Source organism: Echiichthys vipera (genome assembly GCF_963691815.1).
Source record: "Echiichthys vipera genome assembly, chromosome: 10".
In the NCBI taxonomy this organism is placed as follows: domain Eukaryota; kingdom Metazoa; phylum Chordata; class Actinopteri; order Perciformes; family Trachinidae; genus Echiichthys; species Echiichthys vipera.
Genome location: NC_139835.1, coordinates 11,781,243 through 11,802,340, shown reverse-complemented (window position 1 = coordinate 11,802,340; position 21,098 = coordinate 11,781,243). Strand labels below are relative to the sequence as shown.

At 38.8% G+C, this 21,098-nt stretch overlaps 1 protein-coding gene across 1 annotated transcript in view; it reads right to left on the bottom strand.

Annotated features, from left to right (window-relative positions):
• Nucleotides 1–21,098, bottom strand: part of lrp1bb (low density lipoprotein receptor-related protein 1Bb) — a 287,271-nt gene that overhangs the window by 37,563 nt on the left and 228,610 nt on the right. The window contains exons 56-68 of the mRNA XM_083922252.1: nt 20,430–20,613; nt 20,256–20,341; nt 14,912–15,034; nt 11,254–11,435; nt 10,834–11,033; nt 10,194–10,382; nt 9,943–10,091; nt 9,606–9,699; nt 9,264–9,380; nt 8,406–8,525; nt 7,235–7,354; nt 4,006–4,122; nt 2,809–2,915 (exon numbers count right to left, since the gene is read on the bottom strand). Of these exons, the coding sequence (XP_083778378.1) occupies nt 2,809–2,915; nt 4,006–4,122; nt 7,235–7,354; nt 8,406–8,525; nt 9,264–9,380; nt 9,606–9,699; nt 9,943–10,091; nt 10,194–10,382; nt 10,834–11,033; nt 11,254–11,435; nt 14,912–15,034; nt 20,256–20,341; nt 20,430–20,613 (1,788 nt within the window). The remainder of the gene's footprint in view (nt 1–2,808; nt 2,916–4,005; nt 4,123–7,234; nt 7,355–8,405; nt 8,526–9,263; nt 9,381–9,605; nt 9,700–9,942; nt 10,092–10,193; nt 10,383–10,833; nt 11,034–11,253; nt 11,436–14,911; nt 15,035–20,255; nt 20,342–20,429; nt 20,614–21,098) is intronic.

The following is a 21,098-nucleotide window of genomic DNA, read 5'->3' as shown; positions in this document are numbered from 1 at the left end:
CAGAAGGAATGTTATTTGCATCTGTTAATGATAGTAGAATTAAGGTTACTGTAGCGGACTTAAGGTATCAAAATATTCTTCTTTTGGTACACCACAAAATCTAGGTATCCCAGTAGTCGCCCATACTTAAACATATTATTTAATAATCATTGTGTTTTATAATGCCGATTAAAAAGCTACTTTCTTTCCTGAAGCAGTTTGCCTGCACTGACTCAGAAAGTCAGCAGTGAGGAAAAACATAATAAAGGGTTAATTAGAGTTGCACTGCTTTGCATGGAGAGGGATTATATATAAAATATTACTGTGCAAATGTTGAACAGAGCAATAAATTAACAAGAATAATGAATCGTAATAACAAGTCTTTGTCCTTGAATTATGCATTGCACTGCATAATTACCACTGATGGAGCATTCTTTGTATGGTTCCTGCAGAAATCTCTTTACCCCGTGCAATGCTAGATTAAGGCACATTTAAGTTAATTTCTTCACATATTACAAGAGCGTAAAATTACAGTGGCAATTTGAATCGTCACAGATTAAGATATTCAAGCATATTTATGAACAAAAAAAAGCAAGTCTTTGTTTTGCTGAAAGGCATGGGGGATTAGGATTTTCAGAAGCAAAGGTATTTCATGCACAAATGTACTAAAAGGAACTATAACTCAGCACAGTAATATTTTCTGTCCAGCATTGTTGCAATGTCGCAGCCATGGCAAGAAGATTTGGATCAACAAAATGGATGATGTCTAGAATGGGGTTATTTTCTTAACAAGTGGCAATACTCTTTGATTTCCCTTTCCAATTGGGATATTTACCCTGTGCTGGTGCTGCAAAGATCAATTACAGACTGTAGTCCTATTCACATGGGACTGCTATTACCAGGGGACCTCTAGTAATTTCTAATAATTGTGGAAGTCATTGGTGGTCGTAATCCTGTGCCATACTGCCGTGTATTTTGTCAAGTAAAAATTCTCAATATTTTGTCAAATACAGAAGTCATGTTATAATCAGCATATCTGTGATTTGGGGGGGGTTTGGCTGCGCTGGCAATTTTTAAATATACTGTAGCCACAAGCGGCAATAATCGTGGTCCAAGTAGATTGAACTTAACAAGCACATGAAAACATACCACATGTATTTATTGTTACATTGATGGCAAGAAGGACTTGGCCACATTAAGATTCAATCCCTGGACCTTCATGGTGATTGCACCACTAGTGTGTCATTTTTTTTTTTCTAACACCTTCTCACATGTGCAACACATCATTCTGCTGGTTTCATGTGTATCAAATACTACTGGGGAAATAGACACTGTTGTGCATACAGTCCTAATAACAGTAAGACACTGGATGTCACAACAGTATCACAGATCACAGATCTGAGTTTGAAACATGTGATAGCTAATATACAAAGAATGTCTGTGTCAGTTTTGACATCATTTGAATGAAGACTTATAGACATAGACATGAATGTATTAGCATATTTTGAGAAATAGAGAGTGATGTATTTCTGAATTGACCATAGTTTACAGTAAGTCAAACTTATGTCACAACTCGTGGATTTACAAAAAAGAAATCAGCTCTATAGGACACATGGGTAATATATTTTGATTTTAAAAGTCTGGGATGTGAAATGTCCAGCATATTTATATTTTGTCTAACAAGCCATCCCCCACTTTAATCAATCATTACCAAACAGCATCGACTAAGACATGATCCTAGATCGTGTGAATCAATTTCTTTACGAATCCATGCTGCCAATTACAAGATATAAACTCTTCACATTTGTGCCGCCCGCTAGAAGTGAAGCTCAATGTGAACACTTTTGAGCATGTGTTTCAAATTTCAGATTGATATCTCAAGGGTGTTCATAGCAAATTTTTTAAAATGACCTATTTTGATAAAAATGTATGTCTTGTAAAACTAAACTGATCAATGTTTTTAAATTACTTAAGATCAGCAAAGTCCTTAAATGATCAGGACACTGTTTTGGGATTACTGGCCCAGCGGTTTCTGTCAAGATGTCAAAAATAGGAATTTGAGAAAATTGAGAAAAAGCCACAAAAAGTTACATTTTAAGAGCAGAAGACATTAAATGAAAGATACACATTGAGAGAGTAAAATGGTGAAGGAATTTTGACTCTAAGCCAAGCCATTTCTGACATAGTTGTTTTTAGTTGTTGAAAACTGTTGGTTGTACGGTTTTTGCTGCATGTACAATTTTAGCAGAGGAAAATAAATAAGAAAAATAAGAGAATAATAGGGCTTCAACAGTGTTTTTGAAAAAAACTTTATATCATATTAAGTGTATGTCAGTAAATTCAACTAAAATACTGACTTCACTTGCAACACACATCCTGTGCAAATGTGCAGCACGGAACACAGACACGATCCCCTGGTAATACTAGTCCTGTGCCAGAGGGCTAAAGTCACATTACTTTTAAGTATATGCTGTCATTATTTCTGTGTACACTGTAATTTGCAAGTTATTATTAATTTAATAAATTAAATTTAAAAAAATTGTCATCTGACCTGTAATCTTTGTATTGCAACTCTTATGATATATAATAGATTTGTGCTTGGAATAATTTCTACTCACTTGGATGAAAGGCCATATGCCCAGAAAAGACATAATGTCTCAAATGTTGGTGTTTGATGGTAAAATCGTTGTTTTTTTCCTTCTGAAGTGTGCAGCATTTCATTTTTAATTTAATGGCATGCTAATATCTGTGCCTCATTAGCAGTACCCATGTGGGTTTACCTTTCTCTTTGATTTATAAGTAAGTGGTACACATATCTCAAACACTGGCCTCATCTGAATTATCCAGGCAGTCATAGTCTCCATCACAGCGGAATCGGGAGGAGATGCAGTCTCCGTTAGCACAGGCAAAGTCCTTGTGGTTGCAGGTAACTGGCTCTAATTTGAGAAAAAGAGATACAAAATAATGATAAACTGATTATTTTCACATTCTTTTTGTACAAAACAAATAAACATACTTTCCCCGATATCGGCCAAATGCTTTGTGCTGGTAAACCCATCGTTTTAGTTAATTAAGAGTCATTTTGTATTAGAAGTGGGGAAACTGGCAAAGCTGATCAAGATGTAAATACATTCATCACTGCTCACAATGGAGCTTGCAACAGACTTTCTGAAGCCAAAAAGCTTGTGTTTGCCATTTAATGCAAGTCTGTCCCTGAGGACAATATTAGGGTCCAGCTAAACAGCTGCATTAGATCCAATGTCTGGGCCCTCCCCTTGTTACCATGAACTGTTAGCTAACGCAGGGTGTGTTATGAGTTGTGCAGCAACAGAGACTCCCAGCAGGCATTGCAGCAAAATCTGATTTGCAGCTTTTCCACTGTCTGCTGGCCCACCTGCTTAATTCTTTGCCATCCAACACTTGACTGGCTTTTATTTGCATTTTAAGTGACATTATCGGTATGGGGAACAAGCATCTTATAAATCACTTAAATGATGCATACTCAGCAAAAAACAGACAGAAGGCATGCACCTTCTCATGTGATGTACAGGCAAACAATTCCACACACACAAAAGCGAGGACTTGAATGCACAAAATATATGGAATTTAATGAGGTGGGTTACCAATGTCAATTCGTGAGTAAATAAAAGTTTTCTTCTAAAAGTGATGATGGATATCTAAACAAAAAGGAAATATGAGCCTGGTAAATTACAGAGAGGACATGATGAAGAGCTCAGGAGTCTGAGCCTCACTTTATTCTCAGAGAAACAGCAAGGACAATAAGCTTATGCTTTAAAGGGAGAACTGAGCCTGGCTGAGTCCATGGTGAGAAACATTACCCAAGGTGTTCATATGCAAGGGTGTGTGTTTGAGAGAGAGGTGGAAGGGTGGTCGTGCTGGTGGGAGACACATTCAGGTATCTTCAGAGAAATCCAATTCTTCCCTGCTTTAATGCTCGTAGACCATCAACAATGTATACAAATGAACAAACTGAGCTCCCAGAAAGTGAAGGAGTCAGGTACTCACTGCAGTTTTCCTCATCTGAGTTGTCTCCACAGTCGTTCTGGCTGTCACACCTCCAGTGGTCTGGGATGCAGTTGTTATTCTCGCAGCGGAATTCATGAGGTCCGCAGGTCTTTTCATCTTTTTCATCAGGAGCAAACAAACATGAAGATGAAAATGGCTTCAAAGAGCATGAATATTAATAGTGTGCTAGCTATCATATTTTCTATGTGTAATCATCATTTCCTTAGGGTTTCCCTAAGCAAGTCTGACACTGAGTTCAAAACACAGTATGTACTCCAGAGGCTAACACACTGTAATATGAAATACCTGGCCGTGCTAGCGATCATCTTCAATAGAATTTGAGAAAGTTGGCAAAATGGAATTTTCTTCACGACACATCCAAGAGAATTTCAAAACATAACAAATTCTGAACCATTAGATTTTGGCTTTGCTAGATAACATGCTAAAACTGTGTTTCTGTTTCAGTGTCCCGTCAGTTATGATATCTTTCATACAGTAACAACAGCTTAGTTATTCGTCTGAATATCAGCTTGTCACTTCTTTGTCTTTAATGCTATTCAATTGATTATATTAAGAATAATTTAAACAGCCAAAATCGATATGCAGTAACACAGTACACTGAACTCTACAGTCAACAGTGAAAGATTTATCCTTATAAAGAAACAGCTCAGAAAATAGCACAAATCATCTTTAACACAAGGTGGGAAAATAGTGGATACTTTTAACATATAAGAAAACTTGGGCTAAGACTATGGTAATGTTTCTTACTCAAAATAGCAATCCAAGAAAAGATGCAACAATTCAGAGGTTTGATCCATGCTTGGGCTGCATCAGTTAACTTTCTGGAATAGGAAAAAAAATGTTCTGGTTTGTTTAAAGTTCTTTAAACCAATCACAACGGTCTTTGGCGGTGCTAAGCCCCGGATGCAGTGACAGTGCCCTTGCAAAATAGATAGCAGAGATAACGGGAAAAAAAGGAGAATTCCAGCTGGAAAAGGCAGCCAGTGGCAGGCTTTATGCCCATAGTCTGAGTCAGACTACTTGGAGGTGACTGCCTGGAATTTGTGTGTGTGTGTGTGTGTGTGTGTGTGTGTGTGTGTGTGTGTGTGTGTGTGTGTGTGTGTGTGTGTGTGTGTGTGTGTGTGTGTGTGTGTGTGTGTGTGTGTGTGTGTGTGTGTGTGTGTGTGTGTGTGTGTGTGTGTGTGTGTGTGTGTGTGTGTGTGTGTGTGTCTATGTGTGTCAACAGTGGCTTGCAGTTGTTGTGGAAAGAAATATGGAGTAACTGAAGTGTTTCCGTTTTAAATGAGGCAGTAATTAAGTGTTAATGGCCAGAGTTACAACTATCCAGAATATCTGCATTCATTTCAAAAGGAACAAATGCTTTGATATTTGCTCCAACAATACTTCCTCAGAAGTCAAAGTAAAACCGAGAGCTTCCTTTCAAAAAGTCATTTTAGTGCAGACATCATCAGGGATAATGGCCAAGGTAACGCTGTTATCAGTTAGGGAAGAGATGCGTCAAAAGGGGAGGGTGGCAGATACCGCCTGGATCTCTTTCCAACATGACAGCAGGAGAGGAATCAGGAGGGAAAGCTGAGAGTAGCAGCAAGGACACAAGGCAGCAATTTATTAGGAAGCAGCTCAGTCACTAACAGCATATAAAAGATGTGACATGGGGGAAAAAAAGCAATATATCCCTCCTCAGTCAGAGCTCATTACGGTGCTAACAAGCAAAACTTCTTTAAACAGTCTGAGGTTGTTCAAAGTGAAAATAAAATAGCTTTAAAGCACAATCATATCTTTTGAGTGCTCTGAAGTGGTGAGCAGTTTTCAGGTGATGAGTTATCAGATGACACTGACAAATACCGCAGATAATAGAGTTTGAGGGGCTAAAGTCAATCATCACAAAGTGGGATAAACATTTACCCAATCACGGTCTTCTTAAGTTAATTGACATCAAAACTGCAGCAAATCCTCAACATAAACCAAGTTAAAATTAATAAAGTAACCTATTAAGAGGAAGTGTAAGGCATCATACTTCAGGTACTGTATTTTTTCCTACAACAACTGCAAGCCACTGTTGAGACACACACACACACACACACACACACACACACACACACACACACACACACACACACACACACACACACACACACACACACACACACACACACACACACACACACACACTGTTTTGTTCCATTGTGCAACTATCTTCACATTAATAATTAATGTAAAAAATCAGATACTGTACATGATGACTGACTTCATTACCACTTCATTATATATGATTTCTGCTTCTCCAAACAGAACCGACCACCATCTAGTGTAGGTAATACACTGACTACAGATACCTCATACAACCCCGCTTTGAAATAGCCAAACTATCCCTTGAACCTTGATGGCTGCACAATTTCTCTGACCCAACAGTTAAGAATCCGGGAATAGTATTCGATCAATCTCTTACATTTGAGCCATACATCAAGTATATATCATAAACTGCCTCTTCCACCTTTGAAAAATAGCCGAAATACACCCTATTTAATCAAAATCCAACACTGAAGACCTTAAACATGCCCTTCATTACATCTAAAACAGACAAGTGTAATGTAGTTTTCTCTAGCCTACCTAAGACAGCAACAAAATATCTCCAATTGGTCCAGAAGTCTTCACAAGATCTAACTATGTTAACTATGATTGCTCTTAATTTCACTGACTGTAAACCCAAATAACTGTTTTTCCTTTTTAACAACTAGGCTAGTTATCCTGTTACGGCTGTACTGTATGATCTCAATGCATGTGTGTACTTGTATATGTAATATGTGTTTTCTGTTGTTTTTTTACTGACTTGTAAAGTGTACAGACACTGGATGATGTGCTCTTTAAATAAAGTGAAGTTGAAGTTGAGGGAAAAAAAGGTTCCCAAGGTGCCCTGCCCTAGTTATAATGGCTTTTGTGTTTGTGATGTCAGCATTTAAACACTGACAGCAGCTAAAAATACATGGCAAATTGAACTCATAATGCTGAGCTACTATTGAAGAAAGAGACAGCTGTCCTTCGTGGTGTTCTCCCTCAGCACATCATCAGATAGGTGGTGAGAACACGAGTCAGACCAGTGTGAAGCCAAGTGTAAAATTAATTCAGATTAAATCAGATTCTTTCCCCCTTTAACCGAAAAATAAGTGAAGTGGTGTGATTCATGGTTAAGTGGGTTTTCACAACTCACCGCAATTAGCCTCGTCTGACCCGTCTGCACAGTCAGGGTCCTCATCACAAACCCAGAGTTTAGAGATGCAGTGCATGGAGGCCTTGCACTGGAACTGGTCTGGGGAGCAGGTGCTTTCAGCTGTAGGCAGAGAGACGGGCAGAAGAAATAACCTGAGCAATCTAAGGGTTCATAAAAAGTATAGTGATATAAGAACCAGTGAGGTGGACATTCATTTCTCCACAACATTCTCATACCTATTTGGTTGTTTTTTATTATAGAAAAACTTGTTATAAAACCTTACATTGTATCAGATAGCATTTTAATTCCAGTGGTGCAGTGCTCATTACAACAGCGCATTCAAAACCACACCCAATCATCATGGAAGTCTAAGAAGGGGTGAAGTAATTAGCTTCCCCTTAATTAAAGCCTTTTTTTAAGTCTCTCTATCTCCTCCTTACTTTCTTGCATTCTCTCCCCCCACTCTGACCCCTCTTGCAATCACATGCAAGGCCAACTGCTTGAATGGGGTGTGATATTCTCAGTTACATCATGGCAGAGAAAATCTGTTTCTGTGTGATTCAATGTCTAATCTCTTTTCACAGTAACAGACCATAACATGTGCTGCCTTTGGAATACCTAATGTTAATGTCATCATATTGTCTGCCCAAGCACATACAGAAATTGAAAAAGGCAATTAAGGCAATTTATCTTAATCCACAAAATGATATCTTTAAAACCATAAAATAAAAAAACTTTTATCAAGGTTTTTGCTGCAATGTATGGGCAGACTGATCGAACTGGATATATTCATAAACCACCTGGTGAAAAATCTCAGTAAAACGGATGGCTGGGTATGTTTAAAAAACTTACAATACAAGTACCAATACTAGTACCCTAAAAGTGATACAAATACTGACTTCATTGATACCCTTTTCTCTTCCTCATTTGAGACCCATCATGTAAATGGAAACATTCAGCTCCGTGCCACCACCACTCCGCTCAAGTGTGTTTTTCTCTTCATCTGGCTCCACAAAGGATTGGATGCGGGTATCATTTGACTGGAGAAGCTTGAATACCACTTGGTACTGGGTTATTTTTGTTGATACCTTAAAAGGTATTGAGTACAGATACCCAGCCCTAAACCCACTTAGAAGACAATGAGTCTGAAAGTAATAATGCAGTGCCTTACGGCAGTCTGTCTCGTCCTCTCCATCTCCACAGTCGTCCTGACCGTTGCAGCGCAGGTTAAGAGGGATGCATTTCTGTTTCCTGGTGCACTTGAACTGGCCTGACAGACAGATGTATGTCTCTGAAAAAGAAAATGGGCAGCAGCAGCAGGAAGTTGCATCAATAAGAAATGTTGGGAGTCCAGACAAAGCTAAGTATCTAAACTATTACGACTGAATGGTAGTGATTCAATCTACAATATAGCCAATTTATAGAAATCCTTACATTTATTGTGAAAGGTGTCTGCTAAAAAAACACTTGAATATGCAATTAGTATTGAATAAATATAAGTGGATACACATGATGCAATATTAGAGCTGCAGCTATTTACTATACTCTATATTGAATCATCTATTATATCGGCTATTTCCCCAATTATTCTAGACTACGACTTCATGTTACACAGTGAAAATGTGATGCCCACAATGTCATAAAAACTCAAGATGAAATTTTACAATTGGTTATTTTTACCGACAAACAACCCAAAGCCGAAAGATTTTCAATTCAAATAATTTTGTATGATGAATAACTCAAACAGTTAATCAAATATTCAAACAGGTCTTGATTCATTTTCTGGTGATCAACTTATTATTATTTGACTAATTGTCTTAGCACTAAATACTACCATCTACAGGAAACTAAAAAGACATGAGAGTACTGGATACTCATTGATTCTGTACATGAGACAGCTTTCTGTGAAATGCAGATACAGGACAGCAATCAGCAAGAAGAAATGAATGAAAAAAGGTTCAAAAGAACCTCTTGAATCTTCCACTCAAACAGTATAGTAGTAACAGTACAATAGTTCTTTCATCCTTACCACAGTTCGCTTCATCCGAGTTGTCACCACAGTCGTTTTCTCCATCACAGATAAATGGAGGAAGAGCACAAAGGCCAGTCCCACACTGAAAACGGCCAGGCTGACATTTGAATTCCGCTGTTGGAAAGGAAGTCGCAGCTATATCTTAGGAAATATAGGAATTCAATCGTACATATAAATTGGTCCAGAGCATAAAAAATGCCATAAACAACAACGACAACAAAAAGACATTACATTGAAAGTAAAGAAGCAGCAAAGACAGAAACAAAAAGTAGGAGTTGACTTGTTCTGGTATATAGTGGAAGGATTTTAAAGCCAACCTTTGAATAACATGGTACTCACGGCAGTCAGAAGGTTCATCTGATCCATCCCCACAGTCATCCACCGTGTCACATTTCCACCAGAAAGGGATACACTCATCTGTCCCGCAGCGAAACTATTAGTAACACATACACAAGAGTTGGAGTCAACATGAATATTTGAGTCTCTGTTTAAGCTTCAACATTCTTCAAAGCCAAACTCAAAATCAATACACAACCATTTCTTAGGACCTACAGTACATTTCAGAAGAGGAAAGCATATGAGAGTAGAGCAATTTGCCCTTAGGGGAAAAGTACTGATCAGGATAGAAAAACCATAACATGGTCAAACTAAAAACATAGAAGTGAGTAGGACTGACCTGACTGGAGGTGCAGTTGGACAGGCAGGTCTTATTGTCAGCTGCCAAGTAAAAATTAGTTGGACAGGCACATTTGTGTTCCCCACCGGGAGAAAGAAGACACAGATGGCTACATCCTCCGTTTGCAATCTGACACTGGTGTTTAGGTACTGTACAGAAGGACAGAAGTACATTACTTTCCTCCTTCAAAAGGCCCCCAACAACTGCTAGGCATGAGAGGGATGAACAGGACTACCAGATGGACTTCATACCTTCAGGCTGGCGCAGGGAGTGGTAGACCTTGATAGATTTGATGGCTTGCCAGGAGTTGAGGAGCTCCATCCCTTGAGCGCCAGTTGTCTTGTGAGCACGTCGTAGTGATTTGGACTTGCCATCCGTCCAATACACAAAGTCCTCAAACAAAGTCAGAGCTATTACGCCTTGGATGTGACCGTAGGACACTGGAGAGGGATAAATGGCCGTGACAAGAATCAATTGAATTATTTTTTCCAATCAATTTAGCAACCAGGGGACTGCTACATTGTGGGGAACTTAAAACACTAATTTCCTTGCAACAAGGGTTAAAACGTCCAATCAGTAACACCCATAACAGATCAATTTATCAGGTTAACTAATGATTTGAGTTTTTTTTTTATAGCATTTCTGATACCCCTATACTGCCATCTTTAATTTCCCATCATTTTATATGACGAGCAGTAGTAGTGATAGAGCCATTCATTCATCCTTTAAGTTTAACTATATGTGTTAGAGTTTAACATCTACAACACAATTTAAATTGAAATTTAAAAGTTGCATTTGGAAGTAGAACCTAGCCATACAATATGGGATGAAAAGTGTACTTCCCAAAAATGTCTAACTGTTATTTTAACATGGACACCACCTTAGTCTCACCTTTGCGTCTTTGGGTGCCATCCATGTTGGCAAGCAGGATGTGGTTGTCATCTGCCCAGTAAAGTCTTTTGTTGGTATAATCGATAGTCAGAGCAGTGGGGCTATAGATCTCTGTGTCAATGATAACCGTTTGCCCTCGGCCATCCATGCCAATACGTCCAATGTGGGGAGGTTCACAGCAGTCTACCCAGAACATGTACCTAGTCAGAGGTACAGCACAATTCAAAGAGATATGTACTACAGCAGGAAAAACATTATAGCAACAAAAAATTGCACTGACACAAAATTAGCTGGCTCTTACAGTTTCCAAGTTATTCATTTGAAATGAGCAACTCTATCTCTGTTCTCCCTCAAGCTGTGAAACAAAACAAAACATACTGCAGCATTGTGGTGAGTTTACAGTAATGATAATAGGCTTACCCTGTTTGGGGGTCCAGAGCTAAATCTGTGGGGTTCTTAAGGCTAGAACTGATCAGGACGGTAGGGTAGAGGCCATTGGATTTGGACACTTCCAGTGTTTTTCTTTCTGCATCACACCAGTACAGATTCTTTCCTATCCAATCCACTGCTAAGGCGCTGGGCACTGCTGTTCTGTGGACTATCTAGTAATGCAGGGAGAGGAAGATCAGTTTCAGTAAAAAAAATAAAAACGGATCAAATGTAAAGAAATCATTTGGCATTTGAGCAAAATTGTCTCTTTTTTTCGTTTACTAAAGACAAACACAACAGCATGCACAAAGGATAGGTCCTCCTCTGTCAGGTAGGAGTAATTTAATATACCAACCCTGGAAGAAATAAAAGAATCAGAGTGACTCAGAAGAACCTATTTTTATGTCCCACAAACAACAATCTCAAGCATTGAGGATGCTCTCATTTAGACAACTTCTATTTTTTTCAACCACATTACACAGAAGGGCTATTATCATCCAGAGCAGAAATGATCATTAGTGGGATTTCTTTGAGATCTGATTTATAAGTGTTGCCATAGTAATGGCTATAAATGCATTTCGTCTTTGACTCAAAGTTGCTGAAGGGCGATTAATGACCATAACTGCTGACCAGAAGCTACTTTTCTTAAAGTAAATGTGTCACATGCAGAATACTGTGTCCATTGTGATTACATATATTATGTATTTTATATCTGTAAAAATAGGATATCTGAAATGAATGTATGACCATAAAAAGTGGCGGCTGTCTGTGCTTCTTTTATTTATTATTTAGACAAATTTAGGTATGTTTGTGTGTGGGCAGTATTACCACACCTGCTTACATTGTGGGGATAGCAACAGTCTATTATAGATTGTTACATATTGCTTAAATTGATTAAAAAATGTCACAATATATTTGTTGAAGTCATGATTGGGGTGTTCATCACTAGCATTATTACACTTGATGTCTAAGAGTTTTCATATAAGAGTTTGGTGTTTATCGATGTGTTTTGTCAGATCAGGGAGCTGTATCTAAAAACGAAATAATTAACTAATTAATTAAGGTACAGTTGTAGTTTGACCCACACATAATTATGCATATCACATTTCTCAAATTTAAGACTACAAATCATTCTTGCTTCTGTATGACAGCTACAGTAGTGGCTGACATTAATAAGAATAAAATGATTAAATACTCAGTAAAGACTTGTAATGACTCTTAAACACATACAGATTGTATGTAAACTGTACTAGCTGCTATTATGGATCATGGTAAAAAATAAAAATAAAAAGCTCAATTCAATATCTATAAAAGCATTTTTTGAGGTTTTAAAGAGGCCTGTGCACTTAGGCCATGAAATTTGCTCTGTGCATAATACAAGGGGGTCAGTAGTGCAGAACTCTGTATATTCCAATCTGAAAATGTATCCTCTGTATAAGTATTTGTTTACTGTGTAAATGTAAATACTGGAACCAAAGCAGTGTAAGGAGGGCAGCAAAGACACACTTTCATAAATTATCATAATCATCTCACAGCACTAATCTCAGTAAGAGATTTGGTTCAAATGCAAGTGAATGTGTTTAACTGGTATAAAAGATATCTAGGAACTATAGGAACTCCATCAATATACCCAAGGCAGTCTAGCTTTTGAGTCTGAAAAAGCAGTTATTCAGAATATACAATCACTGTGCCAGCTGGCAGATAAAACCAATGCAAAAAATAAAAAATAAAAAATAAAAAAAGCCAGCACAATCGCTCATTAAGGAACCCGATGAGCTTTGAGGCCTTTTCCGTCATCATTTGCAAGAAAATATATAGTCTGGGTAAAAGACTAGACTGTCCCCTAAGCAGTAATTTGTACAAAACTGAACTTAAAACAGTCACTCGAGTGTCACTCTTTGTTCAGTATGTTCCGTCACAACGGCATCCTCAGGCAAAAACCAGATGTTACTCACTAGTCCTTCTGGCTGACTTTATTCATAATATTTCACTATTGCTCATGTGGCACCGAAGGTTAACTTGTGAGGGACGTTGACATTTGAATGTGGCTCATCAAAGCATAAAGAGCAGATTAATGTATGTTTGAACAATGCAGTCACTGAATCAATCCTTTCATCCATTTAAAGTAAAACATTTCATACAGCCCTGAAACGTTCTTCAGAAGGCTAATCATCACTTCTTCATCTTATGTTTTCATTTCATTAAACTTAAGTGTTTTCTTAAGTGTCACTATAACAACATGTCATATTGACTCTTTCAGTAGTCATAGCTTGGCTCGAAGAATGGACACAGATACACCTCGGTGGTATTGTTGTATTGTTGAAGGTAAACCCAGCACCCACCTGTCAAAGGGGCGATGCCATTCATTTTCTGCATAAGATTAAGCCTTAAAATAATTTAAAAGGGTGAATTAGATAAAATAGAGAAAGAGACCAAAATCGTTATTTTGTACCTGGTTGTTAACACATTCATTTCTGCTGTAAAGCTGGGCATTTAGCACAGGGATCTATTGGGATTGAATTTCTTTTGGAGCTAGCCTCAAGTGTCCTTTTAAGAACTGCAGTTTTTGGTGCTTCCGTGTTGGCATTTTTCAACCCCGGAGCTAGCTACTTGTATAAAACCAATTATTTATGTAACCGTTGTTGTTCTTTCAGCTATCAAATGCAAAACACCTGCTGTGACATCACTGACTGCATACTGTAGCTAGAAGTGTAACCGCTACATCCTGCAAAGTTTCAACCCAAATAGGGTAGTGCAACAGAAGTTTACTCTTAAGAATTGATGAACTAAACAAAATAAATGATACAATCTCTCATTAGACATAGACATTTACATTGTTTTAATTAAACCATTTAATTCAATTAACCTCTGCCTTGGTCAGATGAAACTAGTATATTGGCATAGAAAAACAAAATCCACAAAAATACTCTCTGCTCCCCAATCTTTTCTTCATTATATGGCAAGCGTATACTAGTAGCACTGGATATCAGTGGCTCTTTTAATTAACTTGATGCAAGACGTTCCCCAGCCTGTGTTTTGGATAGTTTGTCCTCTTGAAAAGCTGAGGCAGTGGCTCAAACAGAGACTGTTGGAGTAATTGAGCTGAATGAGCCTAATACCCCCACGCATCAATATTAATTAGATGCTGGATGGGGGCCCAGCAGGTGTTCTGCTGACGTCCCGGTGTCCCGAGTGTCTGGGCTCAAATCCCATGACCAGGGCAAACCTTGTTGAATACACCAGAGAGCATCATTTTGTCAGTAGGCTTATTATCTGAAAACCATTGATGATAGTCATATTATCACAAACACACATTCATTGTTGTTAAAGTAACAGGCAATTGTCTGCCGACAGAACAAATCCATTATGTCGACTATAATAACGGATAAAGGGCACCCACCATCAGCTGAGCAGTGATAATGAGCCTTTAAAGCAACATACTTGTTTTCTAAACTCAGACGGACTCATATATACAATAGAACACATCTTGATAATTCAATTACATTAGTAAGAAAAACTATTTGGATAGAGCAAGGAAAGATGAATAAATACAAGTTGAACAGGGACCAAGCAAAGTGTAACCAATGAATCTTGGGTAAAGTACAACTAGACACCATATGGAATGAATTCCGAGCATCTAAATCCTGACCTTGAGGTCACTTCCATTGAGGCGCATTCTGTTGATCTTTCGCCCACTCGGCCTTGTTGAGTCCACCCAATAGATAAATTCCTTCTTGTAGTCAAAATCTATGTGGATAATATTGTTGAGGCCCTGAGAATATAGAGGATAGAGAGAGCACAAGTATATACAGTAAGTTAATGGGAATTAAGCAATAAGGAGTACAGAGTTACCTGTGAGGGTGAAAAATAATTATTAGAAGACACTTTCAATGGCAACACAGTTGTACAACACAGTATAAGTTAATTATCAAATTCAACTTATTATCCCCGAAGTGAGGTTAATATGCAGGTCTACACAATGTGTCAATTCCATATGTTTCCATGTTGCATTTTAGGAGAAAATGTTGTACATTGTAATATGGTAAACCCAAACACTGTTAATACATAGATTGATATTTAACCGCTCTTGACTTTTTTGCTTCATCCATCGTACGTGCCTCTGACATGATATATTCCTATTTTAAGCAATACAGGTGTCTACACAAGTGGTGTAATGGCTTACGTTTTACTCACACAAAACAGTTTGCACTTCAAGTTTATTTTTTTCAAGTGTGTGTTCTGACAGCTGCCAAAATGCAAGTTACCTATACTCAATGTGCTGTTTCCCTTCAATTGTCAAGTGCATTTTAAGGAACTTGTATAATGTCGGGAGAAAAAAGTGAATTAGGGGCAATTCCATCAACTGGTTTTGGACGGAATAAACTAGGCTACAGCATAGTTTGGTCAGAAGTTGGCACTCTACAGCAGGCTACGCAAGGCTATAATTTCACCAGTAAGTAGAAGAAGTAGAGATGGCTAACCTGGAACAAAACAAGTCGCCTTGGCCATCTAACCCATGTAATTGTTCTTTCATGTCAGCTAGTATTGGCCATGTTTCATAGTGTCCGGAGAAAAAGACATGTTATGGAAATCTGGGAAGAAGTACGCATCCTGTTTTCTCTCTCAAAAGCAGCACTTTTGAATTCAAACCAACCAAAACGTTTCATTAATTATTTGAAATGCCTACATGTAAAAATTCCAAAAGGATGAAAAACATAGCAAAGCAAGTCCAATTACGACAGTATCCGTGTGTGATATTTATTGTAGATACAATATTGATTTAGATGGTTTTCCCATAGGTTCCACTGCTTTCAGCTATGATATAAAGAGCATTTGAAGAGCCATGGAAGTCTTGAATGTTCTGTGAAGTCAAAGTCCTTACAAAGCAGAAGAGTGAGCTACTTTCCTACTGTGTCATGCTCACAGGACCTGACTGTCAGTCAGACAGAGCTGCTCACCAAACAAGTGCCCACATCCTGCTGTCTCACACCGTGGGTGCCGACAAAGGGTGTCAGATAATCTGACAGGCGAAATGAGACATCTTCATCAGATCATCAACACCCTCACAGAAAGGTGCCAAAGTGTCCTGGGGGAACCTTTCTCCACTCCAAACATCAGCTATAGAGATGAAACCCGCATGCTTGTTTTATCAGCTTTTCTATCCAAAAATGTGTTGCCTGTTCATTATCCCTGGAAACAGTAGAGAAACCAGCCAACTACAAAATCAATCAGAATGTAATAATCCCAAGTGTGTAATAATAGATTCTGAAAATGGATATGGAATTAGAATAATAAACAAGTGTATAAATAATAATACTGTAAATGTGCATACAGGTTTTTATAGTGCAGTACGCATATTGACATCACTGTTAACAACCCATTGATTTCCTCTTCCACACATTCAACTACTCATCTCATGTCTGACAGAAAAAACCTTAAGGCCGTGGATGCAATCACCAAAGTTTGTTTGCAAACTGACATAGCTTTTGGCTCCTACCATCCCAAGCTTTAAATAGAAATCATTCCCATATTACAACATGCTAAAATGTAAATATAATTATAGTTAATGTAGAATTATTGCATAAAGTAATTTCTATCTAAATACTAACCTGTAGCCTGAAATCACTGATCGATTTCTATTAGCTGTTGTTGTCGGACAGCTCATGGGAATCTGAACTTTCTTGAAGAGGTAGTTTGGCTTTTTTTTTTTTAAAGATTCTTTTTTGGCAGTTTTCATGCCTTTTATTATATAGGACAGACAGGAAATGGGGTGAGAGAGAGGGGGTAGAGGTTTGGAGTCGTACCCGCGGCAGCTGCCTCAAGGACCTTCAACCTTTTTACATGGGGCGACTGATCTAACCACTGTGCCGCTGGCTGCTCCAGTTTGTCTTTTTGAAGTGGGGTTGTGCGAGGTATTTGTCCATAATCTCTATTACCTACAGTAGATGGAGGTTAGCATGCCACCAGTTTAGAGAAGCAGACAGCGGTATCGACACTGCAGTACCGAATCTGCTGTGGTTGGGGGCAGCACCTTTAAAAAAAGGCCTACTTAAAAATCACCGTCAGTTTAAGTTTAAGCTATATATACATATATATATTCACTGCTTTACCTTGCCACAAGAGAGCCCCTTTCTTACACTAAATTTTCTCAATTTATTCCTACACATATATGCAGCTTTGCTGTGCACTGTATTAAACCACAGATCAGCTGTTTGGATCAGATTTTCTGCAGTTTATGGAGTAAACAAATACAAGAAAATAAAAACAAGTGAATATAACAGTGACAATGAAATGCTGTTCACTGTGGAGACAAGATGTTACCTTTCTGAGCCAGACTATACAAAACACTTTTGAAGAGGGCCACTTCAGTGGAAACTGGAGGAAGGCGCTGCCTGACGGCAAGGTAAAGCCGCAAAAAACTATTCTACATATTGCATAAACTTAAACTGAAATGGATTTTTTTGCTTAAGCCTTAGTGTCCATGTTTGGACTCCTGTCTGTGATGTGATAACCATCATCTACTGTAGGTAATAAATCATCTATAAGCACCTCATACAACCCTACTTCAAAAAAACTAAAGCTATCCCTTTAAAGCAAAATGTTATCCCTAGTAATCACGTTCCCCACTGTAAAAGAGCCAGAGCCAGCTCTAATTAATAACAGTGAAAAAAACTAAAACAAAGTAGAATAGCAGAAACATAGTATCTCTAAAACACACTGAATGGGTTTAAATATTGTGGTGGAGTAATTCTTGTTTGTGGTGGGAAGACAAATGTATGCTAACAGCAAAACCAATGCATAAGGAAAGTGATTGGCTCATTTGAAATTTACATAATATCATGAACATGTAATTTTAACAGGGTATGTAATGGTGTAGTGAAGTGATATAAGGTCAGTAAAGTAACCACCACCACTTAGTAAAGCCATGTGAATATTTCCCTCTCTAGCGACCATTAACGCTAACATGCAGTGATTAAAGTGAATTGTGGCTGATGAGAACTCACACATAGACAGTAGAGTACACGGAGCCAAGAGATTAATGTGACTGTGAGAGTAGACCATAGGATACCCCTAAGTTGATTTACAGTAAATCAGAGCCAACCATTTTTGATAATCAAGAGTCAGATTCAAGCATTGCCCTGAGCAGCTGTGATGAGACCTAGACATGATTGAAATAGCTTTTCCATGGGGTCCTCTGTAGGGTTAAGTGATCAGAATGGCCAGTTTTCTCTGTACATGTGGTAAGGGTTGGGAAATAATAATGGATAGTGGACATGTTATTTAAACATAACCAAAATTTACAATAATCATCACACTACATAACTCCTTGAGACTGAGGAGTAAAATCACCTATGCAATTTTTTTTTTGTTGCAGAGTAATACTGAATGTTCTTATTTGAGGTAATATATAATACGATTTGAAAAAAGTGGTTTGCTACGCATCTTTCAAGAATGTTTAGCTGAATTAGATGTTTGTCAAATGAAGGACAGCAAAAATTGGAGAGGATGTAGACTACATTTCCAGCAGACTGTAAACATTTCAAATACGTCAAAATCTGAAATAGTGGCACATCGTTTTCTTTATGTGTGATAATGTCAAAACTTGAGACAGTATACAGTGGCAAAACATGCATTCACCCACTGAAATGTATATAAATGTAGCCAGGCAATCAGAACATGCCTACCTGAATACATGCAGACCCACAGTATATAAGGCAGTGCACACCCCTTAGCTATCCTTTTCCTCTTCAGTGAAGAGCGATTTGCCCGATTTTACTTTCTCCATGGATGGAGTCTCTGCTTCAGGAACCTCATCAGCGGGTTTGTGTCCCACCTCCTTGCCAGCAAGGAGGTGGATTCAGCTTTGATTGCCTTCTTAGCCACGCAGAGAGCAGTGCTAGCGGCCTGTGATCCCATTGCTACTTGACATAAGTAGTGATGGGATCACTTCAGACAAAAGGGGTTTTACTCCGCATACTGCCTGGTTCCAAGAAACATGGGATATTGCACATTTTGGATCATCACATCCTAAATTGCTGCATTGCTCACAAAACCTTCCACATGCTAACAAACAAGCAGTGATGGGAACTGGGTCAGTTGGGTGATTGGTTCACCACCTTCAACTTCAAGGATGCACACTTTCATGTTGAGGTGCCCTTGGAACACAAGATTTCTGCATTTTGCTTTCCAAGGGTTATCCTATAAGTACAACTGACTGCTGTCTGGCTTTTCCCTGGCCCCTGCACCTTCATCTGCAGCCTAACCATGGCATGAGGGTCTTCTTCTAACTCGACTCATTGTTATGGCCAAGTCCATAGAATGGGCTGTGTACCACAGACCCCGGTTGATCTTATAGCTTATCAAGTTGGAGTTTGCGACCAACTGGAAGAAGAGCAGTCTCCTGCCACAGCAATGGGTGGAATATCTGTTGATTGTGCTCAATGCGTGCGGGCTTCGGGCCACTCTGTTGGAACACAGATGGATGTCCCTGCAGCAGGCAGCTTGCAAACTACAATAGGTTGCCATAGTAATGGTGCTGACTGTAATGCAGTTGCTGGGATTCATGGTTTCATTAATGGGATTTAAGCTGCCCACCCATTGGTGCCACTGGGGCTACTGCGCACATGGTGACTGCAGAGTTCGTTCGTCAGCCTTTACTTGGATGGTAGAAAGCGGCACGATTACCATCCCCCCTCTCAGTACAGGATGACCTGCGATACTGGGGGATTCCACAGTACCTTTTGAAGGGAACTATACAGAAGTGGACATATTTACACCGTTCCTAAAAACAGCCATTTCAACCCATAATTCCTCAATATATAATTGACTAACTGGCTACAAGATGCAAGGGAGCTCCCAAATGAAGCATGGAAAAAAGGACACAATGATTATTCCACTGACACTCTGCTGATGCCTCTTAGCTGTATGTACATCTGATGATGTATCTAAAATCTCATTGCAGGCATAATAACGGTAATTCAGATATCGCTTACCTGTTTCAAGATGGTGTAATTTGAGCCATCCACACTCAGCTTCCGGATCTCATGGTGGTCAGCCATTATAAGAAAAGGCTCTTCAGCTGAAATGAGGAACATGCAGAGTTGAAAGGTCTGATGGGACTTAGTTACACACTGAAATTCTGCAAGTGGGGAGTTGAAAAGTCAGACCTGACACAGCCTTGCATGTATTGGGATTTCGCTCTAAGGCTTCATAGCCATCCACACACAGGCACTTGTAGGAGCCATAAGTATTGATGCAGCGCTGGCTACAAGGGAGTGTAGTGGAGCATTCATCGATATCCACACACGTCTTCCCATCATCTTTCAGGTGGAAACCAGGCCAGCATTTACACTGAATACATAAAAACAAAAATGGTAGCGGAGACAGTTTATCTGTTTTGACTCCTAATTAGCTATTAAAATTTAGCCTATGAAACAAATCATTCAGGTTTTATGGTTTGGACATTTGATTTCTTCTTTTTTACAATGTGTCATTGTGGCTATGGTCAGGGGTTAAAGTGTTAATTGACTAATGACAAATGCGTATTAGTCTGGGCCCTCTCAGTTCATTTTTAGATTTATAAGACATATTGTACCATGGCTCAACAATTCCATCACACTTCAGTGACCAGGCCCCACCCCAAAAATAGCTCAAAGTGCTTGTATCAGCTGCTATGGACCCAAAGCAAATCCCTTTCTTATCCACAGTTATAACCTTGAGGGCCTTTCTGCTGATCTCCCTGTTCAGGCAACAAATGTATGAGGTAAGGGTCTGTATTGATGTGCTCTCTGTCCAGCTCTGCCTCTGACATGACAGGGAAGAGAGGTTTTCTGTGC